We start from the raw sequence: 21,218 nt of genomic DNA, 5'->3' as shown, positions 1-21,218 counted from the left end.
GGCATAAGTATTTGATACATCAGAAAAATTTCAATAAATCCAATGGCCAGCAGCATACCACCCTGCATACCACTGCTGGCTTGTTTCTGAAGCTAAGCAGGGTCGGTCCTGGTCAGTCCCTGGATGGGAGACCAGATGCTACTGGAAGTGGTGTTTGAGGGCTAGTAGGAGGCACTCTTTCCTCTGGTCTAAAAAATAATATATATATATATATCCCAGGGCAGTGATTGGGGACACTGCCCTGTGTAGGGTGCTGTCTTTTGGATGGGACCTTAAATGGGTGTCCTGACTCTCTGAGGTCATTAAAGATCCCATGGCACTTATCGTAAGAGTAGGGGTGTTAACCCTGGTGTCCTGTCTAAATTCCTAATCTGTCCCTCAAACCATCATGGTCACCTAATAATCCCCAGTTTACAATTGGCTCATTCATCCCCCTCCTCTCCCCTGTAACTATTCCCCAGGTTGTTGCTGTAAATGAGAATGTGTTCTCAGTCAACTTACCTGGATAAAATGGAAACAAGGTCCATTTACCATTTTACTATGAAATATCTCAGTAAGTACCTGATAATTACATATTGTAAAGTACTATCTACAAAGATACAGCTCACCATGCTAAACAAGTTAGGACCTTCCAAACACAGGCAAACAGCAACCACTAGCGGCTGTTCAGGCTACTTATTAACCTGATAGTCATTCAGTTCTCAAGAAATGAAACTAGATTTCCTACGGAGGGTGTGGCTAAAGACCTCAGTTATAAAAAGGCTTTGTTTACACAGACAGCCTAATTCTGATATTTTTCACTTATTGGTCTTTTGACCAATCAGATCAGCTCTGAAAAAGATCTGATGTGAAAAGGTCTGACGTTATTGGTCAGAAGACCAACTAGTGGAAAAAAGATCAGACACGGGCTGCCAGTCTAAACACAGCCTTAAGGATCAGAGTCGGTATGTATAGATACAAACATACGATTGGGACATTTCAGCTGCCATACAGTGGGGAGACATCAACTGAAGGCCGCCAATCTGAAACTCTACAATCAAGCAGCAAGTCTCCAAACAAAGTAAGTTATTGTAGGTTATGTTAAAGAAACAATGTATTTCATGACACAACAATTTGAATTAATTACACATTCTTAGAGTACATAATTTCATGAAATAACCACATATAAAGCACTAAATAAACAGTGCTAAACACTGCTAGAATCTTGACTAGAACCAAAAAAAGGTATCATATTACTCCAGTGCGAGCCTCTACACTGGCTTCCTGTTAAGGCAAGGGCTGATTTCAAGGTTTTACTGCTAACCGACAAAGCATTACATGGGCTTGCTCCTACCTATCTTTCTGATTTGGTCCTGCCGTACATACCTACACGTACGCTACCGTCACAAGATGCAGGCCTCCTAACTGTCCCTAGAATTTCTAAGCAAACAGCTGGAGGCAGGGATTTCTCCTATATAGCTCCATTTTTATGGAATGGTCTGCCTACCTATGTGAGAGATGCAGACTCGGTCTTGACCTTTAAGTCTTTACTGAAGACTTATCTCTTCAGTGGGTCATATGATTGAGTGTACTCTGGCCCAGGAGTGTGAAGGTGAACGGAAAGGCTCTGGAGCAACGAAACGCCCTTGCTGTCTTTGCCTGTCCGATTCCCCTCTTTCCACTGGGATTCTCTGCCGCTAACCCTTTTACAGGGGCTGAGTCACTGGCTTACTGGTGCTCTTCCATGCCGTCCCTCGGAGCTGTGCATCACTTGAGTGGGTTGAGTCACTGACGTGATCTTCCTGTCCGGGTTGGCGCCCCTCCTTGGGTTGTGCCGTGGGGGAGATCTTTGTGGGCTATACTCAGCCTTGTCTCAGGATGGTAAGTTGGTGGTTGAAGATATCCCTCTAGTGGTTTGGAGGCTGTGCTTTGGCAGTGGGTGGGGTTATATCCTGCCTGTTTGGCCCTGTCCGGGGGTGTCCTCGGATGGGGCCACAGTGTCTCCTGACCCCTCCTCTCTCAGCCTCCAGTATTTATGCGGCAGTAGTTTATGTGTCGGGGGGCTAGGGTCAGTCTGTTATATCTGGAGTATTTCTCTTGTCTTATCCGGTGTCCTGTGTGAATTTAAGTATGCTCTCTCTAATTCTCTCTCTTTCTTTCTCTCGGAGGACCTGAGCCCTAGGACCATGCCTCGGGACTACCTAGCCTGATGACCCCTTTCTGTCCCCAGTCCACCTGGTCATGCTGCTGCTCCAGTTTCAACCGTTCTCCTTGCGGCTATGGAACCCTGACCTGTTCACCGAATGTGCTACCTGTCCCAGACCTGCTGTTTTGGACACACTCTCTACTGCACCTGCTGTCTCTAACTCTGAATGATCGGCTATGAAAAGCCAACTGACATTTACTCCTGAGGTGCTGACCTCGATCCAACTCAAGAGCCATGGATTGTGTATGTGTGCCATTCAGAGAGTGAATGGGTAAGGTTTGTGTCAAGAACTGGAAACGGTTTGTGTCAAGAACTGCAACGCTGCTGTTTTTTTCACTCAACAGTTTCCCGTGTACCAAGAATGGTCCACCACCCGAACAAAGGGCATCCAGTCAACTTGACACAACTGTGGGAAGCATTGGAGTGAACATGGACCAGCATCCCTGTAAAATGCTTGACACCTTGTGGAGTCCATGCTCCAATGAATTGAGACTGTTCTGAGGGCAAAAGGGGGCACAACTCAATATTAGGAAGGTGATCTTAATGTTTTGTACACTCAGTATCCATTGTTTTCATGAACAACTATTTCTACATTATTTTATTTTTTTACATATTACATATTTAGGTACAGTATTTTTCATACAAAGAAGCACATTACTTCTCATATTCAGTGCTTAGTGCTCACAAGGGCTTTATTGTAATACCCACTAGAGGGCAGCACAGACTCACAAATCCATTTGATACATAAAAAATATTACCAAAATGAGCTGCACTGGTCTTTCTCATTTCGATCTTTTATAGCTCAGTATTGACTATTATTCTCACACAGTAAAGTCATATCCTCTTGGTTAACACAGTCCCCTAATCTACTGCCTGTATGCAGTTCACAGAGCAATAAGACACCTTTCTAAACAGACAGAAGGGATTGATGGCACTCTGCTAATGCTTAAGACATGCACTCAGCAGCAACCCACCACATCCACGACCTCCTACTACCCTCCATCTGGTCATATCCATCTTCAGACCCCTCACCCCCTCTCCCCAGGTATATTACTATTCTCTCAGAGATCCTGTTACTCTGCACCGCTCTCCCCTGGCATATTCATAGCAGTTTCTCTCAGCATGTTTGTAATGTGAGCGTTGTGAGAGGAATGATTTGGTCGGATCAGGAGGGAACAGTATATACACCACCTATTGTCTCATGTTAACCATATTCCCCTGTGTCATGTGGCGTGAAGGTGGCATGTTGTACGATATTACCCCAGTTCCTTCACTGATTCCTGAAGCACTGATTGATGAGCTGGTAATATGGTGGAATAAAGTTCTTATTCTCTCCCACTCTGATATAGCGTGCACACATGCACACACAAACACAGAGACACATGCAGAACAGAGCAGACAGCGGGGGGTTAAGCCGACAGGATCTGTGCTTTCTGTATGGCTGATTAGACTCCGAGGAGTGGGCTCTGCCGCACAGTGTGAGTCTGAGCCGTGGAGCTCCATGCTGAGATACTGCTTATGGGCTGCTGCAGCACATTGGAGGTGAAGTGGAACCAGGTCCGCATGGAAAAATAACCAGAGCCAAGAGATCAGAGGTCAAACAGAGGTAAAAGGTCATGGTGCCTCATTACAATATGATTCATAGCGATTGAAGGACTATAATTAAGCAAACTGGTGAAATAGATGTACAACAACTGATTGAGAGACAATATTTATATAAAAAGATCAAAATGTTATTTATTTCAACTTTCTCCTCATATACAACATTTTGTGTGATGAAATCACAACAAAAGTAAGTGGTCAGTGACAGATTCTAGCAGATAAGAAAGAAATAATTCAGAGTAAATAAAGCTACTACTGTACCTAGTAACTGCATGTTATCAAACATTCACATTTCTCGTGCTCTACAGAACATTTATCAGCAAACTAATTTCTACTTTTTTCCAATTAAAATTGAAAAAGAGTTTCAAATGATAGTTGATACAACATTACCGTACAATCGCTAACGTTATTCAGTAGACAGTATAACAAGTCTAATCCCCTTAGTCAGCTTTTAATGAAGTCCATACAAACTCCTTTACATTTCAATGCACAACAGATTACCTGTTTTACAAAAAGAGAGAAAAAACTATGTGATCTCAACCAACACTGCCAGAGGAACCTTTAACTAGACTAGTAGTCCCTGTTGCTGCGTTATCGACACTAAGGAAGTGGGTCCATGGCAACAAGCCAAAAGGCTGTACTATCAAAAACGCACCATAAAGCAGCTCAACTGAGACAACCTAGAAGCTAGACACAGCTGCCATTTTGGAATAGTCCAAACTATAAAAGAGAAATAGAGTCAAACAAAGGCGATACGCTATACTAATACAAATCCTGTCCTTATCACTCTGCTACTTATTAGCAAAGCTAAAAATAAAAACATTTGCAACTATCTGATTTTTGCCTCCAACATTGCAAGTGTGTCTGTGTGTGCTGGGGGAGGGGCGACCCCCTCAACACATGTAGTAGCTGCGTGTGGTGTCCACGGGGGAGGGCTTGCTCTCTGCCCCGCCCTCCTTGTCCTTCTCACTGTCCACCTCCCACAGGTTGATGAGGGGCGGGTAGAGCTCATTGAGGGGGATGGAGGAGGTCTTCTGCATGTACTTCTTCAGGGAGTGGTGGTAGTTCTTCCTCTTCCAGCGCCGTGCCACGTACACCCCCACCGTAGCCAGGCTGAGGAAGGCCAGCATGGTGGCCATGACGACTAGCAGGGCGGTGCTAGGCCTCTGGTCCGACACGTCCAGGGCGAAGTTGTTGCTGCGCGTGGTCACATTGACGCACGACTTGTGGGTCTGCAGGTGGATGTTGGAGACGGTGAGGCACACCTCATACTCAGTGCCCGGCTGCAGGTGAGTCAGGTTGTACTCGTGCACGTCGACGGGCACGCGTGCAGTGTAGGTGATGTGGGGATTGTCAATCTTCATGGTGGCCGAGGCCCACTTAAGGTTGGAGGTCATGACGTTGGAGTTAATCTTCCAGGAGACCAGAATGGAGTGGGACTCGGTCTGCTTGACGTAGATCTTCATCACCTCGACACTGTCCAGCAGGGTGCCGTTGACCCGGATGGTGGTGACGCGTGTGTCGGCCCCCTCTGTGTTCTGAGCCACGCAGGTGTAGCGGCCTGAGTCCTCCACCTGGACTTGGGACAGCCGCAGGGTGCCCTCACTGCTCAGATGGTACCGCTCTGACACCATGTCCACCGTGATCTTGCTCCCCATAGGAGACACCCAGTAGATTTCTGGCTCAGGCTCGGCCATGGCCCGGCAGTCCAAGCTGACACTCATGCCCAGCTCTAGGCTCAGGTGGCTGGGGAAGGTGTTGTGGGAGATGAGGGGTAGGCACTGCTCTGGGGAGTCCTGTAGCCTCACCTCCCTGACCCGCTGGCCCCGGAGCTCAGGCGGTGAGCTACACAGCATGGCCCGCGGCTCCATGAATCGCACACTGGTCCTGTTTGAGCTCATCCACTGGATGACGCAGTCACAGCGCAGCGGGTTGCTGTGCAGGCTGATCTCGCGCAGATTGGGCAGCGCCTCCACGGTGCGCTGGTAGATGGCATTGAGGGCGTTGTTGTTGAGCATCAGGCTCTCCAATGAGGACACGTCCCTGAAGGCAGTCCGGTGGACAAAGGACAGCTTGGGGTTGTTGGTGCCCTCCAGCTTGGTCAGCTCAGGCAGGTTGTCCAGGGCGTAGCGGTCGATGGACACCAGCTCAGCCATGTTGTTGATGCCAAGCTCCTTCAGATGCAGCATGTTCCTGAAGTCCCCCTCCTGGATCTTGTGCACCGGGTTCTTGTTCAGGTCCAGGAACTTCAGGTTCTGCACTTTCTGCAGGGCCAGCTGGGGAACTCGGACCAGCTTGTTGTCGTAGAAGGACAGGCTTTCCAGGTTATCCAGGCCCACCAGAGCACTCCCGGGAACGTCGGTGAGATCCATGCCGGCCAGAACCAGGCTCCTCAGACTCCCCAGGGGCTTGAAGTTCATGTCCAGGATACCAATGACGGGGTTATCGCCGATCATCAGGATCTCCAGGTTGGGCGTTGCCTCGAACCAGCGGCTGTCGATAACCCGGAGCCTGTTGGAGTTGAGGTGGAGGCGCAGCAGGCTGCGTAGGCCAGAGAAGGCCCCTGGGGCAATGGTGCTGATCTGGTTGTGGTTGATGTAGAGCTCCTGCAGGTTGCTCAGGTCCTGCAGGCAGTGGTCGGGCAGCTGGCTGATCTGGTTCTCCTCTAGGTGCAGAGTGGTGAGCTGGTTCATGTTGGCCAGGCCCACGGCTTCCACACTGCTAAAGTTATTCTGGGACAGGTCCAGCTCCGTCAGGTTGAACAGGGCTTCTAGCTCCCGGCTGGTGTGGGCGATGGAGTTGCTCTGGAGCAGCAGCACCTGAGTGTCAGAGGACAGGTTGGAGGGGATGTGTGTCAGCCGCAGGTCGTTGCAGTCCACTGTGGCCGCCTCCCTGTAGGTGGACTGGGGGGTGAACCAGGGGCGTACCTCACACACGCACAGCCGCGGGCACTCCCCACCCCGCACCAGGGGCAGCAGGGGCAACAGCAGCCCTACACACAGCCATGCCAGTGGGGGCCAAGGGAGGGGACTTAGAGTCATGCTGTCTGCTCTCTCTGTCTGGTCACACTGCTCTTAGAGGAGAGGCCGGGTTCCTGAGGAGGGCCTGGAGGGTAGGTGTGGGATGTGACATCAACAACCAATGGTCATCAGTGTCCTCTCTGTACAGGCTGGTAGTGGCTGGTAGAGCTGCGGTCCACAGTGCAGGTGAATGTGTGTGAGTGTGTTTCAGAATGGGGCCAGGGGATGGTCAGGGTTATCCTCTTCCTCCACTCACGTGTTTTTCTCTCTTAACTTTAGAATTCAGCAGAATAAGCCTGAAATACACAGAAACCAGGTCAGGTATTAGAGCTCTGCATTACATCGTTCCATTATCATCCCACAAACAGATGGTGATTTAGATAAAGAAGAAAGAGATAGGAGAGGGATACAGAGGGATACAGAAACAGGAAGAAGGAGAGAGAGAACGGGGCTAGAGAGAGAAAGGTGTGTGAGAGGGATTGAGAGTTCCCGGTGAGAGATAAAAGCCATAAAACCTGTCAGACAGTGAATTGCATTTCATAAAAAATAGCTGATATTGACAAGACTTTTAACCTAAATATGGGCATGAATTACAAGTCCATATCTGCTACATATCGACAAGACAACATTTGTGTGAAACAGAGAGTAATACATTTACAGTAGTTAGCTGCTGACCTGGCTTCAAATACAATTTGAAATCATTTAGAATACTTGAACTGTTTGTTTTACCTTGCCTGTTATAATGGAACCAATAAAAATTCCCAAAAGCTCAAACTCTGCCCCCCTGGCACTCCAGTCTGGCTAAAGGTCTGGTTCAGTGGTTGGACAGAGATCTGACATCCTGTATAGTTTCACAGCAGAGGGTTAGAGTGGAGACAGCACCCAGCCTACACAGCACCAGTCTGCAGACTTCTTGGGGACTCATTTGACATGCCTAACAGGGCAGAATAAATCTGTGAAATTATTTTTTTTGCTGTGCTATTGTACAGAGGTTAATTTCTGTCTTTAATGAGTTGTTACTCAGCCAGAGACTATTCAAAAACAGGTGGAAAAAAGCAAACTCTGAGCATTCAGGTTTAATTGAATCAGTCAGAGTGTCTTGGTAGTACAGGCAAAACCACTCAACCCCAATGCCAGCAGTCAGACTGCTCTGGCCTGTTAGTAGCAGGTCGCCTCTGGAAAAATTAAAGGTTTTAGTGAAATAATTTATCATATTGGTGTCCTAATTCTCCTTTTAAATAAAATATGGATCATACTAAATGTTTACAAAAACATTAACTGAGACAGACAGTCCTGCTGTTTTAACATCTATTCCTGCTGTGTTAACATCTATTCCTGCTGTTTTAACAGCTGGGTGAGTGAAGGGTAAACACACGAGTAGGTTGTAAACCATAATGTACTCCCAATGTATTGCATCCAACAACAAGCCTACAACATCTGAGTACACATTGTTTGCATATGGCTCACTATATTTGTGTATGCAGAGGTGTTGTCCTTTGTTCAGATAATATATAAGATTATGGTCCAGAAATTTAAGGTATGGGCAATTCCACGGTAACGGAGTGACACAGACTGATTTTTCACTTTAAAATGTATGTCGCAAAAACAAATGATTGTAAAGTGAAACCGTACAACTTTATATACACAAGGACTACTTTTAACAATTTCCACTGAAAATGTACTTGAAGAACAGTGCAGATGCAAAGTTTGGTAACAGAATGATGGCACCAATAGCAAACTGTCATTCCGTTACCAAACTTTGCATCTGTATTGATCTTCAAGTAAATGTGTTTCTGTAAAAGTTTCAGTGGAAATTGTTAAAAAGTAGCCCTTGTGCATGTAGTTGTATGGTTTGTTTAAAAATCTGAGTCTCAGTGTCACTCTGTTACCATGGAATGCTCGTATATGACAATGTATATTAGTAGAGATTGGTAGGCTAAATGTTTGATGCATATTTGATATGTATATTTGTCTCTATCTGAGGTCTTTTGTGGATATGAACCCAGCTACTCTAATGTATTCTGTGTTCTGTCTCTTCAGAGATTACCCACGTTTCTCTCTCCCAGGGGATTATCTGTGTATGCTACTGGCACAGTGACAGAGAGATACTTTTGGTGTGGTAGCAGCCAGCCAGAGTTCTCTGCTCTGACTATGTGCACATTACACAACACACCTAATCTACCAGGGCGGGCAGAAAAAGAAAAGCGCTCAGCTCGACTCTGTGCATTATCGTTAATGGTAGCTCTTGATTATGAGACACGTCTCTGGAAAGCAGTGGCAACACAGGCGGGTAGAAATTAGTATTTTAATGAGCCTGAAGAAATCAATTAGAGGCCTGTAGCCTCTGTGCTGGGACGGTGTCAGCTCCGGGCGTTGGGTTGGATGTGGGGGAATGGGCAGGGCAGGGGCCAGGGTGGATATGGGGGAATAGGCAGGGTGAGGCTGGGGCCAGGGTGGGGCCAGGGCAGGGGCCAGGGTGGATATGGGGGAATAGGCAGGGTGAGGCTGGGGCCAAGGTGGGGGCAGGGCAGGGGCCAGGGTGGATATGGGGAAATAGGCAGGGTAGGGCTGGGGCCAGGGTGGATATGGGGGAATAGGCAGGGTAGGGCTGGGGTCAGGGTAGTGGGTGGATGTGGGGGAATAGGCAGGGTAGGGCTGGGGTCAGGGTAGTGGGTGGATGTGGGGGAATAGGCAGGGTAGGGCTGGGGCCAGGGTGGGGTTGGATGTGGATGTGGGAGAATGGACAGGGTGGTGGGTCTAGCTCCAGAGGACAGGTAACATTCAGGAGCCTCTACCGCCACTGGGATAGCTCCTCACATCGATTTCTGATGGGTCCCTGGCACCGCAGCATCCTCCCCTTTCCCCAACACATTTATGAGGCCCAATTATGGAAATCCAACACAGCAGTTTATTCTTCCTCTCCGTTTAAACTGCCAATACTGGATCTATAAGGCCTGTCAGGGGAAAATATGTTTTTTCTATATCAGTTTGGTGCTGTCAGTGAAAAGGGTATTTCCCCTGTAGCAGCGATATCCTCTGTGCCAAGAGTGTAGTGTTCTCAAAACAGGTATGATGTATGATGGTGAACTACCATGTATGATCTGCACATAATCAATGACTATGCCTTTCCTCTGCCCTGCCTAGAGATATTCAAATCAGTGACAGGAGAAAATAACATTGCATTATCATAAACAGATAGGACAGTGCACAGGGCCCAGTGACTCCAATCCGTTTCAGCAAATCAAAGATTTGTTGTTTTTTGTGAGAAAATGTATCTCCATCCAGGCCAATTAGTTTTCAATACTAGAGAAAAGGATGAATAAATCTCAGCATTTTAGGCGAAGTGAAACACTTTGTGTCTGTTCAGGCAGGATTCCAGTGGGTGGGTGTGTGTGTGTATATATACACACACTACAGCTGAGGACAGCAATTTCTCTTCAACCTGGAGGAATGGAATCAGCCTTCCATAACTGTCCCAGTGAGTGTGTACGGCAGGCCCTGCCGCTCTCACACTGACAATAAACACCACCATTCCTGCGCCTCCAGTCAGATACTAATAACACACCACATTTATCCCCATAAACACACTCAGTGCAGCCTGAAGACAGAGACGTGTGCGTGGGGATGTGTTTTGTTTCACATCAAAACCTGACAACCATGTCTCTGGATTTCTACTTTAGAGACAATAGTAACTAAGAACAGGATTAGTTAAGATTTTTCTCCTTTTCTTCATGTGTGATTCCTCATCGACATTCAGTGCAAGCCTGGCAGAAACACCGAACACGGGGATGTGTGACTGACACAAACTCGGCTTTGATTCATAGTGCAGGTGTGGTATTTATAGTGTCTCTAAAAATACTTAGTTATGCAGAAAGAAAACAGCATGTCAGTCACTGTGTTTCATGTCTGCATATTTTAATCATGAACCAATGTATGATCAAAAGCCTATCTGCCATTACAACTTCTCAATTAGTTAACTTAGTTGCTCCCATACTGACTAGGTAGTGGATACAATATAATGTGAGTATCCGGTTGGTATGTCTGTTACTGTAAGAAAATCCCCTACCTCTAAGATACTGTTCTAATAGCCATGATGATATATATAGTATCCAAGACTAATGGCATCCTCTCTGCAATGCCCCGGCCAATCAGAGCGCCATCAGTGATTTGTACACTGTGACTGAACTGTAACATCAAGGCTTTATATTTCCTCCTATTCCTCTTCTCAGGGCTCAGGGCCTGGGAATGGACAATAAGAGATCTGACTGTCATCTCTCCCTCTCTATCCATCATCCATCCTATCTATCAATCTGTTGGTCTGTCTGGCTATACACTGTATCGTTATATCCAGCCATCTATCAGGTCATATATTATGCCTCTCTCTCTCCCCCTTTCCTTCTCTAAAATCGGAGGAGACAGGCGAGGTAATCGCTGTTTTCACACTGAGGCTATAAAAATCACACCTGGCACCAGGCTACTGGAGTGCTGACAGCTCTGTGGGGGCTCGTATCCGGTTTGACCAACCGCTACCTCAGTGTGTGTGTATGTGTGTGTGTGCGTGCGCACGTGTGTGTGTGTGTGTGTGTGTGTGTGAGATGGGGGAAAACGATTATGACAGGGGACACCTCCAATGGAAATTGTGAACAAACAAGGCCAGAGGTGCCCTCCCTCAGCATCAAAGCCCAGAGAGACTACCAGGCTGTCCATCGTGGCCTGAAGGCCTGAAAACAGAACACTGACTGTCAGTGATGAGTGTAATGAAAGTTGTCACACTACACAAAATGACGTTTCCCTCAGCCCACAGAGTGGTCTGAATGAAGGGAAACAGATGTTGCTATTTCATCCTCTCACTGACACACAGCACCAGGCACTGTTGACTTACACAGGGCCCCTTCCTATTAGCACTGCTGTTGATAGATACGGTGGCTAAAAGCTGTTTAATCCTGAATGGAAAAAACATTATTGCTGCAAATCCTACAAACTATCCATATCCTGATGGCAATCCTTCAGTCATTCCAAAAGCGTCGTCTGTCGTAGCCTTACCCGCTATAAAGTGAATGGGGAAATATATATATTTTCTACTCCCCCTAGTTTGAGTGAAACTCAAGTAACCAATAGACTGATGTTTCTGTTCCTGTGAAAGTGACCATACTGCTTAAAGAGTAGAACAGTTATGGGGGATTAAGGCTATAGTCTGCAATAACATCCTATACTATATACAGTATATCCTGTTTATACTCATCTACAGGATGTACATAACAATGCCCCAGGAGCAGACATAATAAGCATTGTTTTGGGCTTCCTGACTTGTGACCCCTAATCAAGTGCAACACTTGTCTGAAGAGGCCAAACTGCTTAACTCAGATACACAGAGATTCAGTGTTCACACATTGTTTGCACTTAACCCAGAACTACAACAAAGAGAAACACAGGTAGAGAAGAGGGATAAAGGAGAGAGTGTAGAAATATGTCTGCTTTTACACTCACCTATCATATCTCACCACACGGACGAATGCCTGTGTTACAGTAGGAGACCCAAAGCCCTGCATGAAGCCTAGTTTTATAGTGAGTGTGTTTGGTGGGCCCTGGCCCTTTGTGTGATAGCATGAGAGGTTTTGGTGGATCAGAGTTTCATTCCCTCCCTGACAAAGGCGATTTACATTTTTGTCATTATCCAATGTGACTTATAGGAGCAATTAGGGTTAAGTGATTTGCTCAAGGGCACATCAACAGATGTCTTCACCTAGTTGGCTCAGGGATTGAACCAGAGAACTTTTGGTTCCTGGCCCAACCCTATGAAACGCTAGGCTACCTACCTCTTCATTCTGTCACATCCTTTATGTGCTTGAGTTTCTTAAAACACACAAGCATGCATGCACACGCACAGTATAGAAAAACATACACACACTCATGCACACCAAAAAAAACACACACAAAAAACACACACACAGAGAGTGGTGAATGTTCACCCAGCTTAGTGCCTGCCCTTTGATAAAAACAGCCCTGGGGTTCAAAGGATAACACATGCAAATAGAGCAAGATGTAATTTAGAGATATCATCAGCCCTGTCTTTTAATGCCAAAGCCTCATAAATACATGCATTACTCTATGTTCCCAGGTAGCACAGGGACTAATGAAGCAGTAGGGCTCTCTGTCTGTGGCCACATAGAGCGACACTGATTTTGGAGAGGAGACTGAGAGACACCCTGTTTGGATGTCTGAACGGAGGTCTGTGAATGCTCTGTTTCCTGTCCTGCTGAGCTTTTCCTAACAGCATTAGGTTTCCTTGGACTGAGTCCACTCTGCCAACGTAAGCACTCACTGTTCTACAAAGACTTCAATAGCTAAAACCTTCTCAATTTTCAAATCGGGACACCAAAGTACACAAAGGCAACCACATGAATAAAAAACAAATGGCCAAATAACTTTTTTTCCATTGGAGTATGAATGAGTGTCTGTCTTCAGTATCCATTTTGCTCAGTGACTTAACCCTCGCTTTCCAGATGCTCTAACCAAGTGCCACTGGATGCTTCTGCCAAGAGGAAAATGGGTCTAATGACAACATGATAGCACCTTTTACAGGGAAGAATAATGTGTCTCCACATTAATTTGTCCCTTTTCTTTGGGCGTAAAATGTGAGCAGTGTCTCTCAAACAGCAGCCGCACTACCACTACAGGCTCCCTCATAATCTTGCCGTCACCATGGTGACCGGCTATGCCACCGGCATGTCTGTTTCATACCCAAATGAGCAGACAGCTGTGTGTGCCATTAGGCCACCGTAGAGCGAAGAGAGACAAGAACCACCGCCAACACGAGACCACAACCACAAAAATCCATATGACCAGATTAAACAACTGACACCGTCAAACGAAAAGGCTGATAATTGCTATACCAGCAGACAATGTCTCCACTATAGCGCAGCTGTGATCAGTCTAAAGCTGCCAAAACAAGCAAAAAAGAGACTGCTGTTGCCTAGTAGAGTCTACTGACTAGAGCTACGAATGCACAACAGCATGTATCTTTCCCAAACAACATCTATTACCTCTGCATCACAGTATATCACAATACAGCAACCACAGCCAAACCTAACATTCCATCACTATTATTAGTCTAGACGCAATGCTTCTAAATTACAGTTCCATACTGGAGCCCCCAGCCCCGCCATGTGTTGCTGACTGCCGGCCTCCCAGTCATGTGTGTACCTGATGGGCACGCCATGTCCTTGCTGCACTGGCCTGCCTGAGAGGCACTCTGTTCCTGCTGCTTTCACCTGCTTGAGGCACCCTGTTTTGGCTGCTTTGGCCTGTTTGAGAGGCACTCTGTTCCTGCTGCATTGGCCTGCCTGAGAGGAACTCTGTTCCTGCTGCATTGACCTGCCTGAGAGGCACTCTGTTCCTGCTGCATTGGCCTGCCTGAGAGGAACTCTGTTCCTGCTGCATTGACCTGCCTGAGAGTCACTCTGTTCCTGCCGCATTGGCCTGCCTGAGAGGCACTCTGTTCCTGCTGCATTGGCCTGCCTGAGAGGCACCCTGTTTTGGCTGCTTTGGCCTGTTTGAGAGGCACTCTGTTTAGGCTACTTTAACCTGCTTAAGAGGCAACATGTTCGGGCTCCATTAGTATGCAGGCGTCTCGCTCCACATCACACAGGGCTTTGGTTCTAGAGGCAGAACAGAGGTGTGGAGCTGAGCAGAGGAGGGGAAAATGTTTCTGTTCAGCCAGAGAAGAAGAAGCGGGAGAGGACAATCTTGTATGTTTCATTTGCTGAAGCCAATTCCTAACGGAACAGAGATGGTGCTGACATGAACTATTTCTCTCTCTCACGCACATGCACACACACACTTTGGCAAAGTCCTTTAACACTGCAGCAATATAGAGACTCAAGTCCAATAACTCAAGGGATGCCCCACGTGGGACAAAGCATAAACATCTCTCAGAATAATGCCCATTCATTCATTCATTCCCTACCCAGAAATTAGATGGATAGAGTTAGACACACAGCTACCTCAATCAGAAACGTCTTTACAAAAACCTCACAATGGGGGATGTGTTTCCCTCACCCCTCAGCTCGCAGTCACAATGGGAGAGGGTCGAGCTGGAGCACCCAAGTCCCCAACAGCCATCCCCCCTCAAACACCCCACTGACCTCCAAAACTAGAGTGCACAGTGCAGTCAGTCCCAGGCTCTCTTAATGGATCTTGGCGACTTGTGAACACACACATGCGCGTGCACGCACACACACACACACACACACACACACACCGTGTTAAACACATCTTTGTGTTGGCTGGTTCTCATGACTCCTGAACTGCTGGCGGAGGACACTGCTTTTTGTGTGGGGGTTGGGAATGGGGAAACTCACTGCCTGTGCCATGCCTTCCTAAAGCGGGTTATACAGTGGGGCAAAAAAGTATTTAGTCAGCCACCAATTGTGCAAGTTCTCCCACTTAAAAAGATGAGAGGCCTATAATTTTCATCATAGGGACACTTCAACTACGACAGACAAAATTAGAAAAAAATCCAGAAAATCACATTGTAGGATTTTTAATGAATTTATTGGCAAACTATGGTGGAAAATAAGTATATGGCCAATACAAAAGTTTATCTCAATACTTTGTTATATACCCTTTGTTGGCAATGACAGAGGTCAAACGTTTTCTGTAAGTCTTCAAGTCTTCACAAGGGTTTCACACACTGTTGCTGGTATTTTGGCCCATTCCTCCATGCAGATCTCCTCTAGAGCAGTGATGTTTTGGGGCTGTTGCTGGGCAACATGGACTTTCAACTCCCTCCAATGATTTTCTATGGGGTTGAGATCTGGAGACTGGCTAGGCCACTCCAGGTCCTTGAAATGCATCTTACGAAGCCACTCCTTCGTTGCCCGGGCGGTGTGTTTGGGATCATTGTCATGCTGAAAGACCCAGCCACATTTCATCTTCAATGACCTTGCTGATGGAAGGAGGTTTTCACTCAAAATCTCACGATACATGGCCCCATTCATTCTTTACTTTACACGGATCAGTCGTCCTGGTCCCTTTGCAGAAAAACAGCCCCAAAGCATGATGTTTCCACCCCCATGCTTCACAGTAGGTATGGTGTTCTTTGGATGCAACTCAGCATTCTTTGTCCTCCAAACACGACGAGTTGAGTTTTTACCAAAAAGTTCTATTTTGGTTTCATCTGACCATATGACATTCTCCCAATCTTCTTCTGGATCATCCAAATGCTCTCTAGCAAACTTCAGATGGGCCTAGACATGTACTGGCTTAAGCAGGGGGACACGTCTGGCACTGCAGGATTTGAGTCCCTGGCGGCGTAGTGTGTTACTGATGGTAGGCTTTGTTACTTTTGTCCCAGTTCTCTGCAGGTCATTCACTAGGTTCCCCCGTGTGGTTCTGGGATTTTTGCTCACCGGTGAGATCTTGTGTGGAGCCCCAGATCGAGGGAGATTATCAGTGGTCGTGTATGTCTTCCATTTCCTAATAATTGCTCCCACAGTTGATTTCTTCAAACCAAGCTGCTTACCTATTGCAGATTCAGTCTTCCCAGCCTGGTGCAGGTCTACAATTTTGTTTCTGGTGTCCTTTGACAGCTCTTTGGTCTTGGCCATAGTGGAGTTTGGAGTGTGACTGTTTGAGGTTGTGGACAGGTGTCTTTTGTACTGATAACAAGTTCAAACAGGTGCCATTAATACAGGTAAGGAGTGGAGAACAGAGGAGCCTCTTAAAGAAGAAGTTACAGGTCTGTGAGAGCCAGAAATCTTGCTTGTTTTTAGGTGACCAAATACTTATTTTCCACCATAATTTGCAAATAAATTCATTAAAAATCCTACAAAGTGATTTTCTGGATTTTTTTATCTCATTTTGTCTGTCATAGTTGAAGTGTACCTATGATGAAAATTACAGGCCTCTCTCATCTTTTTAAGTGGGAGAACTTGCACAATTGGTGGCTGACTAAATACTTTTTTGCCCCACTGTACCTAACCTCTTCCCCCCTCCTCCCTCACTACTCTGGCTAGAGTACATCCATATATGTCCGCGTTTGTAGAGTTTTCCCAAGACAAGGCTCCAGTTTAGTTGGCAAGCCCAAAGAGCACAGTAGTGAATAACAGGATTATTTAAATCAACTGTGTCTCGGCCAGTGAACTTTGCACATTTCCATATCAGGCTAAATTTGATCAAATTACAGAAAATGAAACACAAAACCCTGCTCAACTTTTATGTTGATTGCCTCTGTAGGACTATTCATCATGAAAACACTACAAACATTATGACTCTCAAGTTCAAACCAAGTATGAGCCAGTGCTCAAACAAATCCTCCACATTACCAAGACTTGACTTGTGTAGGTTTGGTTGAATGAGACACTCAAAGCATCTTGGATCTGTGGCTTCAGCTTCCGAGAGCGCAGTAACAGGTGCCACTGTCGCGCAACAGCTGCAACAACAAAGCCGACAAGGATGAGGAGCCAACTTTTACAAAGGTGACCCAAAACAATGTAGAGTCACCGCCCCTACCAGCTCTCACTCCCAACTTATCTTGAACAACCCATTGTCTTTTTGTTTTCCTCCTAAGGCTTATTGTCGAATTCCTCCACAGAGCAGTCGAGACATCTGCCAACATCATTCCCTTACCAAGACAAATGAATATGATGGGGCACTAGAGACCTTAGCTGTCAGTCCGCTGTTTTAGCTGCTCTCCCTGTGCACATGTCATGTGTGATGTTGCAGTTTGGGATTGTTACATTGTAGACTCATCCTCAAGCACATGAGGATGACAGAATGGGGGAATAAAAACCCATCTGGGATACACAAAGGAATTCAGTGCTCCTTTCACTTCAGAACAGTGAGATCATTTCAGGACCGGTGCAGCTTACTTTGAATAATTTAGAAAAAACACACTAATTCTAGAATGACTCTCTTTGGTCCAAAGTACAGTGTGTCAGAAATATGGGTGATATCATGGCAAATGTGTTTTGGTTTTTTTGCATGTTTTTCTGCTGTTGTTTATAAAGCGATTTTATTGGTATATTGCAGCCTACTGTGTGAGTGTACGTTTGTCAGTGTGTCATCCCTCTCAGACAAAATCAATATGAATTCGCATTCTCAATCGATAGAAATGAATTATAGGCACACATACTGTATATCAGACTACAGCCTCCGTATTATTCGCCACATGTGGGCTACTGAATGCGGATCACAGTGCCCTTGCAAATCCAATGTTTGCACTGATGCTGTAGCTACCCTACCCTTTGAGCAACGACATGACATTCATCCAGCTTCAAAAATAGAAATATGTACGGCCACGGTTCTGTTGAGTTAAATAAACAGCTAAATAAATGGCTTAAACTACACATTTTATTTAAAATATATACAAATTGTGCTGCCACCACCCCAAATTGTCTATCTCAGCCAATTAAGTTTATATCTGTTTATATTCAAAAGCTAAGAACGCAATTCTTAATAATTGACTTGTTTCTGAATATTTAAATTGGAGCATATTATAAATGAAAATGAGTTAACGTTATTGGTCTCACCTTAGCGTTTTAGCATCCAGCGGAATGCCTCTCCACACACACAGACTCCGATGCTCCAGGAAAAAATAGGAAATTTGAGCGCTGTCTTGAAAGATAATATTAAGCCTGCTATATCTATGGAAATAAATAATATAACATTTAACTTACAAAGCGACGTCTATATTCAGAGAGGACACGTTTTATTCTCTCCAGGAGCCGTTTTTTTCTGTCCTCTGTGCTTCTGCCGCTGCTGACTGTAGAACACTAAAAACCTCGCCACTGGTAACCCGCACAAAGAGCCTGCCTTGAGCTCGCGATTCTCTTGCCCTCCTCCAACTCAACATGCAGGGATCACCTGGCGCTGACCAGCGCAGCAAGGCTAGTGAGCTGATTTCAAACGCGCGATTGTGCGTGTGGCAGTCCTTGTCACTGGTGCTCAACTGGTCCACCTCACCATCTGCTCGAGTTCTGCTGTGATGTCAACAAAAGCCGCGTCCGCCAGAAGCTCGCGGGGGGAAAAACGAAGCGTGGATGAGGTTGGCAGGCCAATGAATAAAAGGGTTTCCTGAGTGTCCAATGGAAATGTTCAACGCTCCCCTCGTGTCATTGTTTGGACGTTCCAGAGTGGTCTTTGTCTTAAAGTTTCCAATGTTAGGTGACGTGGGTCCATGTCCATGACCCCTCAAGTCAACTAATCGAATCCAAAAACACCCTACACACTCTATATTTACATAATGACCGTGTGAAAGGTTTGGTGGCATAGTACTGGGTTTTTGGATTTGACAGGGGTGAAAATCTAGGATGTGGCAGTATTTGTATTTCACACACACACACACACACACACACACACACACACACACACACACACACACACACACACACACACACACACAATCGAATAACAATTTCAAATTTTAGTGGTTGCTTACAAATATTTTGCAGATGTTATCACAGGTGCAACGAAATGCTTGTTTCTAACTCCAACAATGCAGTAATACCAAACAATGCAAAATAATACACACAAATCCCCAAAATATAAATAAATTAAGAAATATCAGAAAGAGCAATGTCAGAGTCCGGAATATAAATATGTACAGTACCAGGGTTTTTAATTTAATTATTTTACTTTTTCTACATTGTAGAATAATAGTTAAGACATCAAAACTATGAAATAACACCTATGGAATAATAATAATATAAAAATATATCCCATTTAGCAGACGCTTTTGTCCAAAGCGACTTACAAGTCGGCTGGGGCCACTACTTTTGCATATGGGTGGCCCCAGTGGGAAACGAACCCAAGCGCCATGCTCTACCGACTGAGCCACACAGGACCCATATGAATAGGAATGATATAGTAACCAGAAAAGTGTTAAACAAATCAAATTATATTTTATATTTCAGATTCTTTAAAGTAGCCACCCTTTGCTTTGATGACAGCTTTGCACACTATTGGCATTCTCTCAACCAGCTTCATGAGGTAGTCACCTAGAATGCGTTTCAATTAACAGGTGTGTCTTGTTAAAAATGTATTTCCTTCTTAATGCGTTTGAGACAATCAGTTGTGTTGTGACAAGGTGGGGTGGTATACAGAAGATTTACAAATAAGCAAAGAGAAACGACAATCCATCATTACTTTAAAAAACGAAGGTCAGTCAAACCAGAAAATATCAAGAACTTTTTAAATTTCTTCAAGTGCAGTCACAAAAACCATCAAGCGCTATGATGAAACTGGCTCTCATGAGGACCGCCACAGGAAAGGAAGATCCAGAGTTACCTCTGCTGTAGAGGATAAGTTCATTATCCAAACTGCACCTCAGATTGCAGCCCAAAATGCTTCACAGAGTTCAAGTAACAGACACATCTCAACGTCAGCTGTTCAGAGGAGACTGCGTGAATCAGGCCTTTATGGTCGAATTGCTGCAAAGAAACCACGACTAAATGACACCAACAAGAAGAAGAGACTTTCTTGGGACAAGAAATACAAGCAATGGAAATTTGACTGACGGACATCTGTCTTTTGGTCTAATGAGTCCAAATTTGAGATTTTTGGTTCCAACCGCCGTCTCTTTGTAAGAAGCAGAGTAGGTGAACGGATGATCTCTGCGTGTGTAGTTCCCACCGTGAAGCATGGAGTTGGTGGTGTGATGGTGTGGAATGCTTTGCTAGTGACACTGTCAGTGATTTATTTAGAATTCAAGGCACACTTAAACATCATGGCTATCACAGCATTCTGCAGTGAGACGCCATCCCATCTGTTTGGCACTTAGTGAGACTCTCACTTGTTTTTCAACAGGACAATGACCCAACACACCTCCAGGCTGACCAAGAAGTAGAGTGATGGAGTGCTGCATCAGATGACCTGGCCTCCACAATCACAATGGTTTGGGATGAGTTGGACTTGCAGAGTGAAAGAAAAGCAGCCAACAAGTGCTCAGCATATGTGGGAACTCCTTCAAGACTGTTATAAAAGCATTCCAGGTGAAGCTGTGCAAAGCTGTCATCAAGGCAAAGGGAGGCTACTTTGAAGAATCTAAAATATATTTTGATTAAAAAAATATAAAAAAATATATTTTGAACACTTTTTTGGTTACTACATGATTCCATGTGTCATTTCATAGTTTTGATGTCTTCGCTATTATTCTACAATGCAGAAAATAGTAAAAAATAAAGAAAAACCCTTGAACGTGCAGGTGCCCAAACATTTGACTGGTACTGTATATGGTAGGATATTTAGACAGTATGGGCAGTAGGCTACATTAATAGAAAATTTGTGTACAGCAGCTGCTATGTAAATTTAGCCTTGACGAGAATGGAGTATATAAAAAAACACATATGAAGTGGGTAAAACCATATGTAAACATTATTAAAGTGACCAGTGTTCAATGATTATATAAGAGC

General features: G+C 45.4%; 1 protein-coding gene and 1 long non-coding RNA gene across 3 annotated transcripts; one reads left to right on the top strand and one right to left on the bottom strand.

Annotated features, from left to right (window-relative positions):
- The first annotated feature begins 201 nt into the window (after nucleotides 1–201).
- On the top strand, nucleotides 202–2,951 carry LOC135541875 (uncharacterized). Its single transcript, XR_010456004.1, has 2 exons — nucleotides 202–1,060; nucleotides 2,148–2,951. It is a non-coding gene; the product is annotated as an uncharacterized LOC135541875 (long non-coding RNA).
- Nucleotides 2,952–3,896: 945 nt separating this feature from the next.
- Nucleotides 3,897–18,853, bottom strand: LOC135541874 (leucine-rich repeat neuronal protein 1-like). 2 transcript variants are annotated; one of them, XM_064968326.1, is made up of 2 exons: nucleotides 18,339–18,853; nucleotides 3,897–7,103 (listed from the first exon to the last, which is right to left on the bottom strand). In XM_064968326.1, the coding sequence occupies exon 2, from the start codon at nucleotides 6,826–6,828 to the stop codon at nucleotides 4,681–4,683; it is 2,148 nt and encodes a 715-aa protein (XP_064824398.1). In that variant the 5' UTR covers nucleotides 6,829–7,103; nucleotides 18,339–18,853; the 3' UTR covers nucleotides 3,897–4,680. The 2 variants fall into 2 exon arrangements, with proteins under 2 accessions (XP_064824398.1, XP_064824399.1); XM_064968327.1 differs by having other exon boundaries at nucleotides 18,486–18,853.
- Between the last annotated feature and the right edge of the window lie 2,365 nt (nucleotides 18,854–21,218).

This window comes from Oncorhynchus masou, chromosome 6, assembly GCF_036934945.1.
Source record: "Oncorhynchus masou masou isolate Uvic2021 chromosome 6, UVic_Omas_1.1, whole genome shotgun sequence".
Lineage (NCBI taxonomy): Eukaryota > Metazoa > Chordata > Actinopteri > Salmoniformes > Salmonidae > Oncorhynchus > Oncorhynchus masou.
Note: the sequence above shows the minus strand (reverse complement) of the source record. Positions and strands in the feature narration are given on the sequence as shown.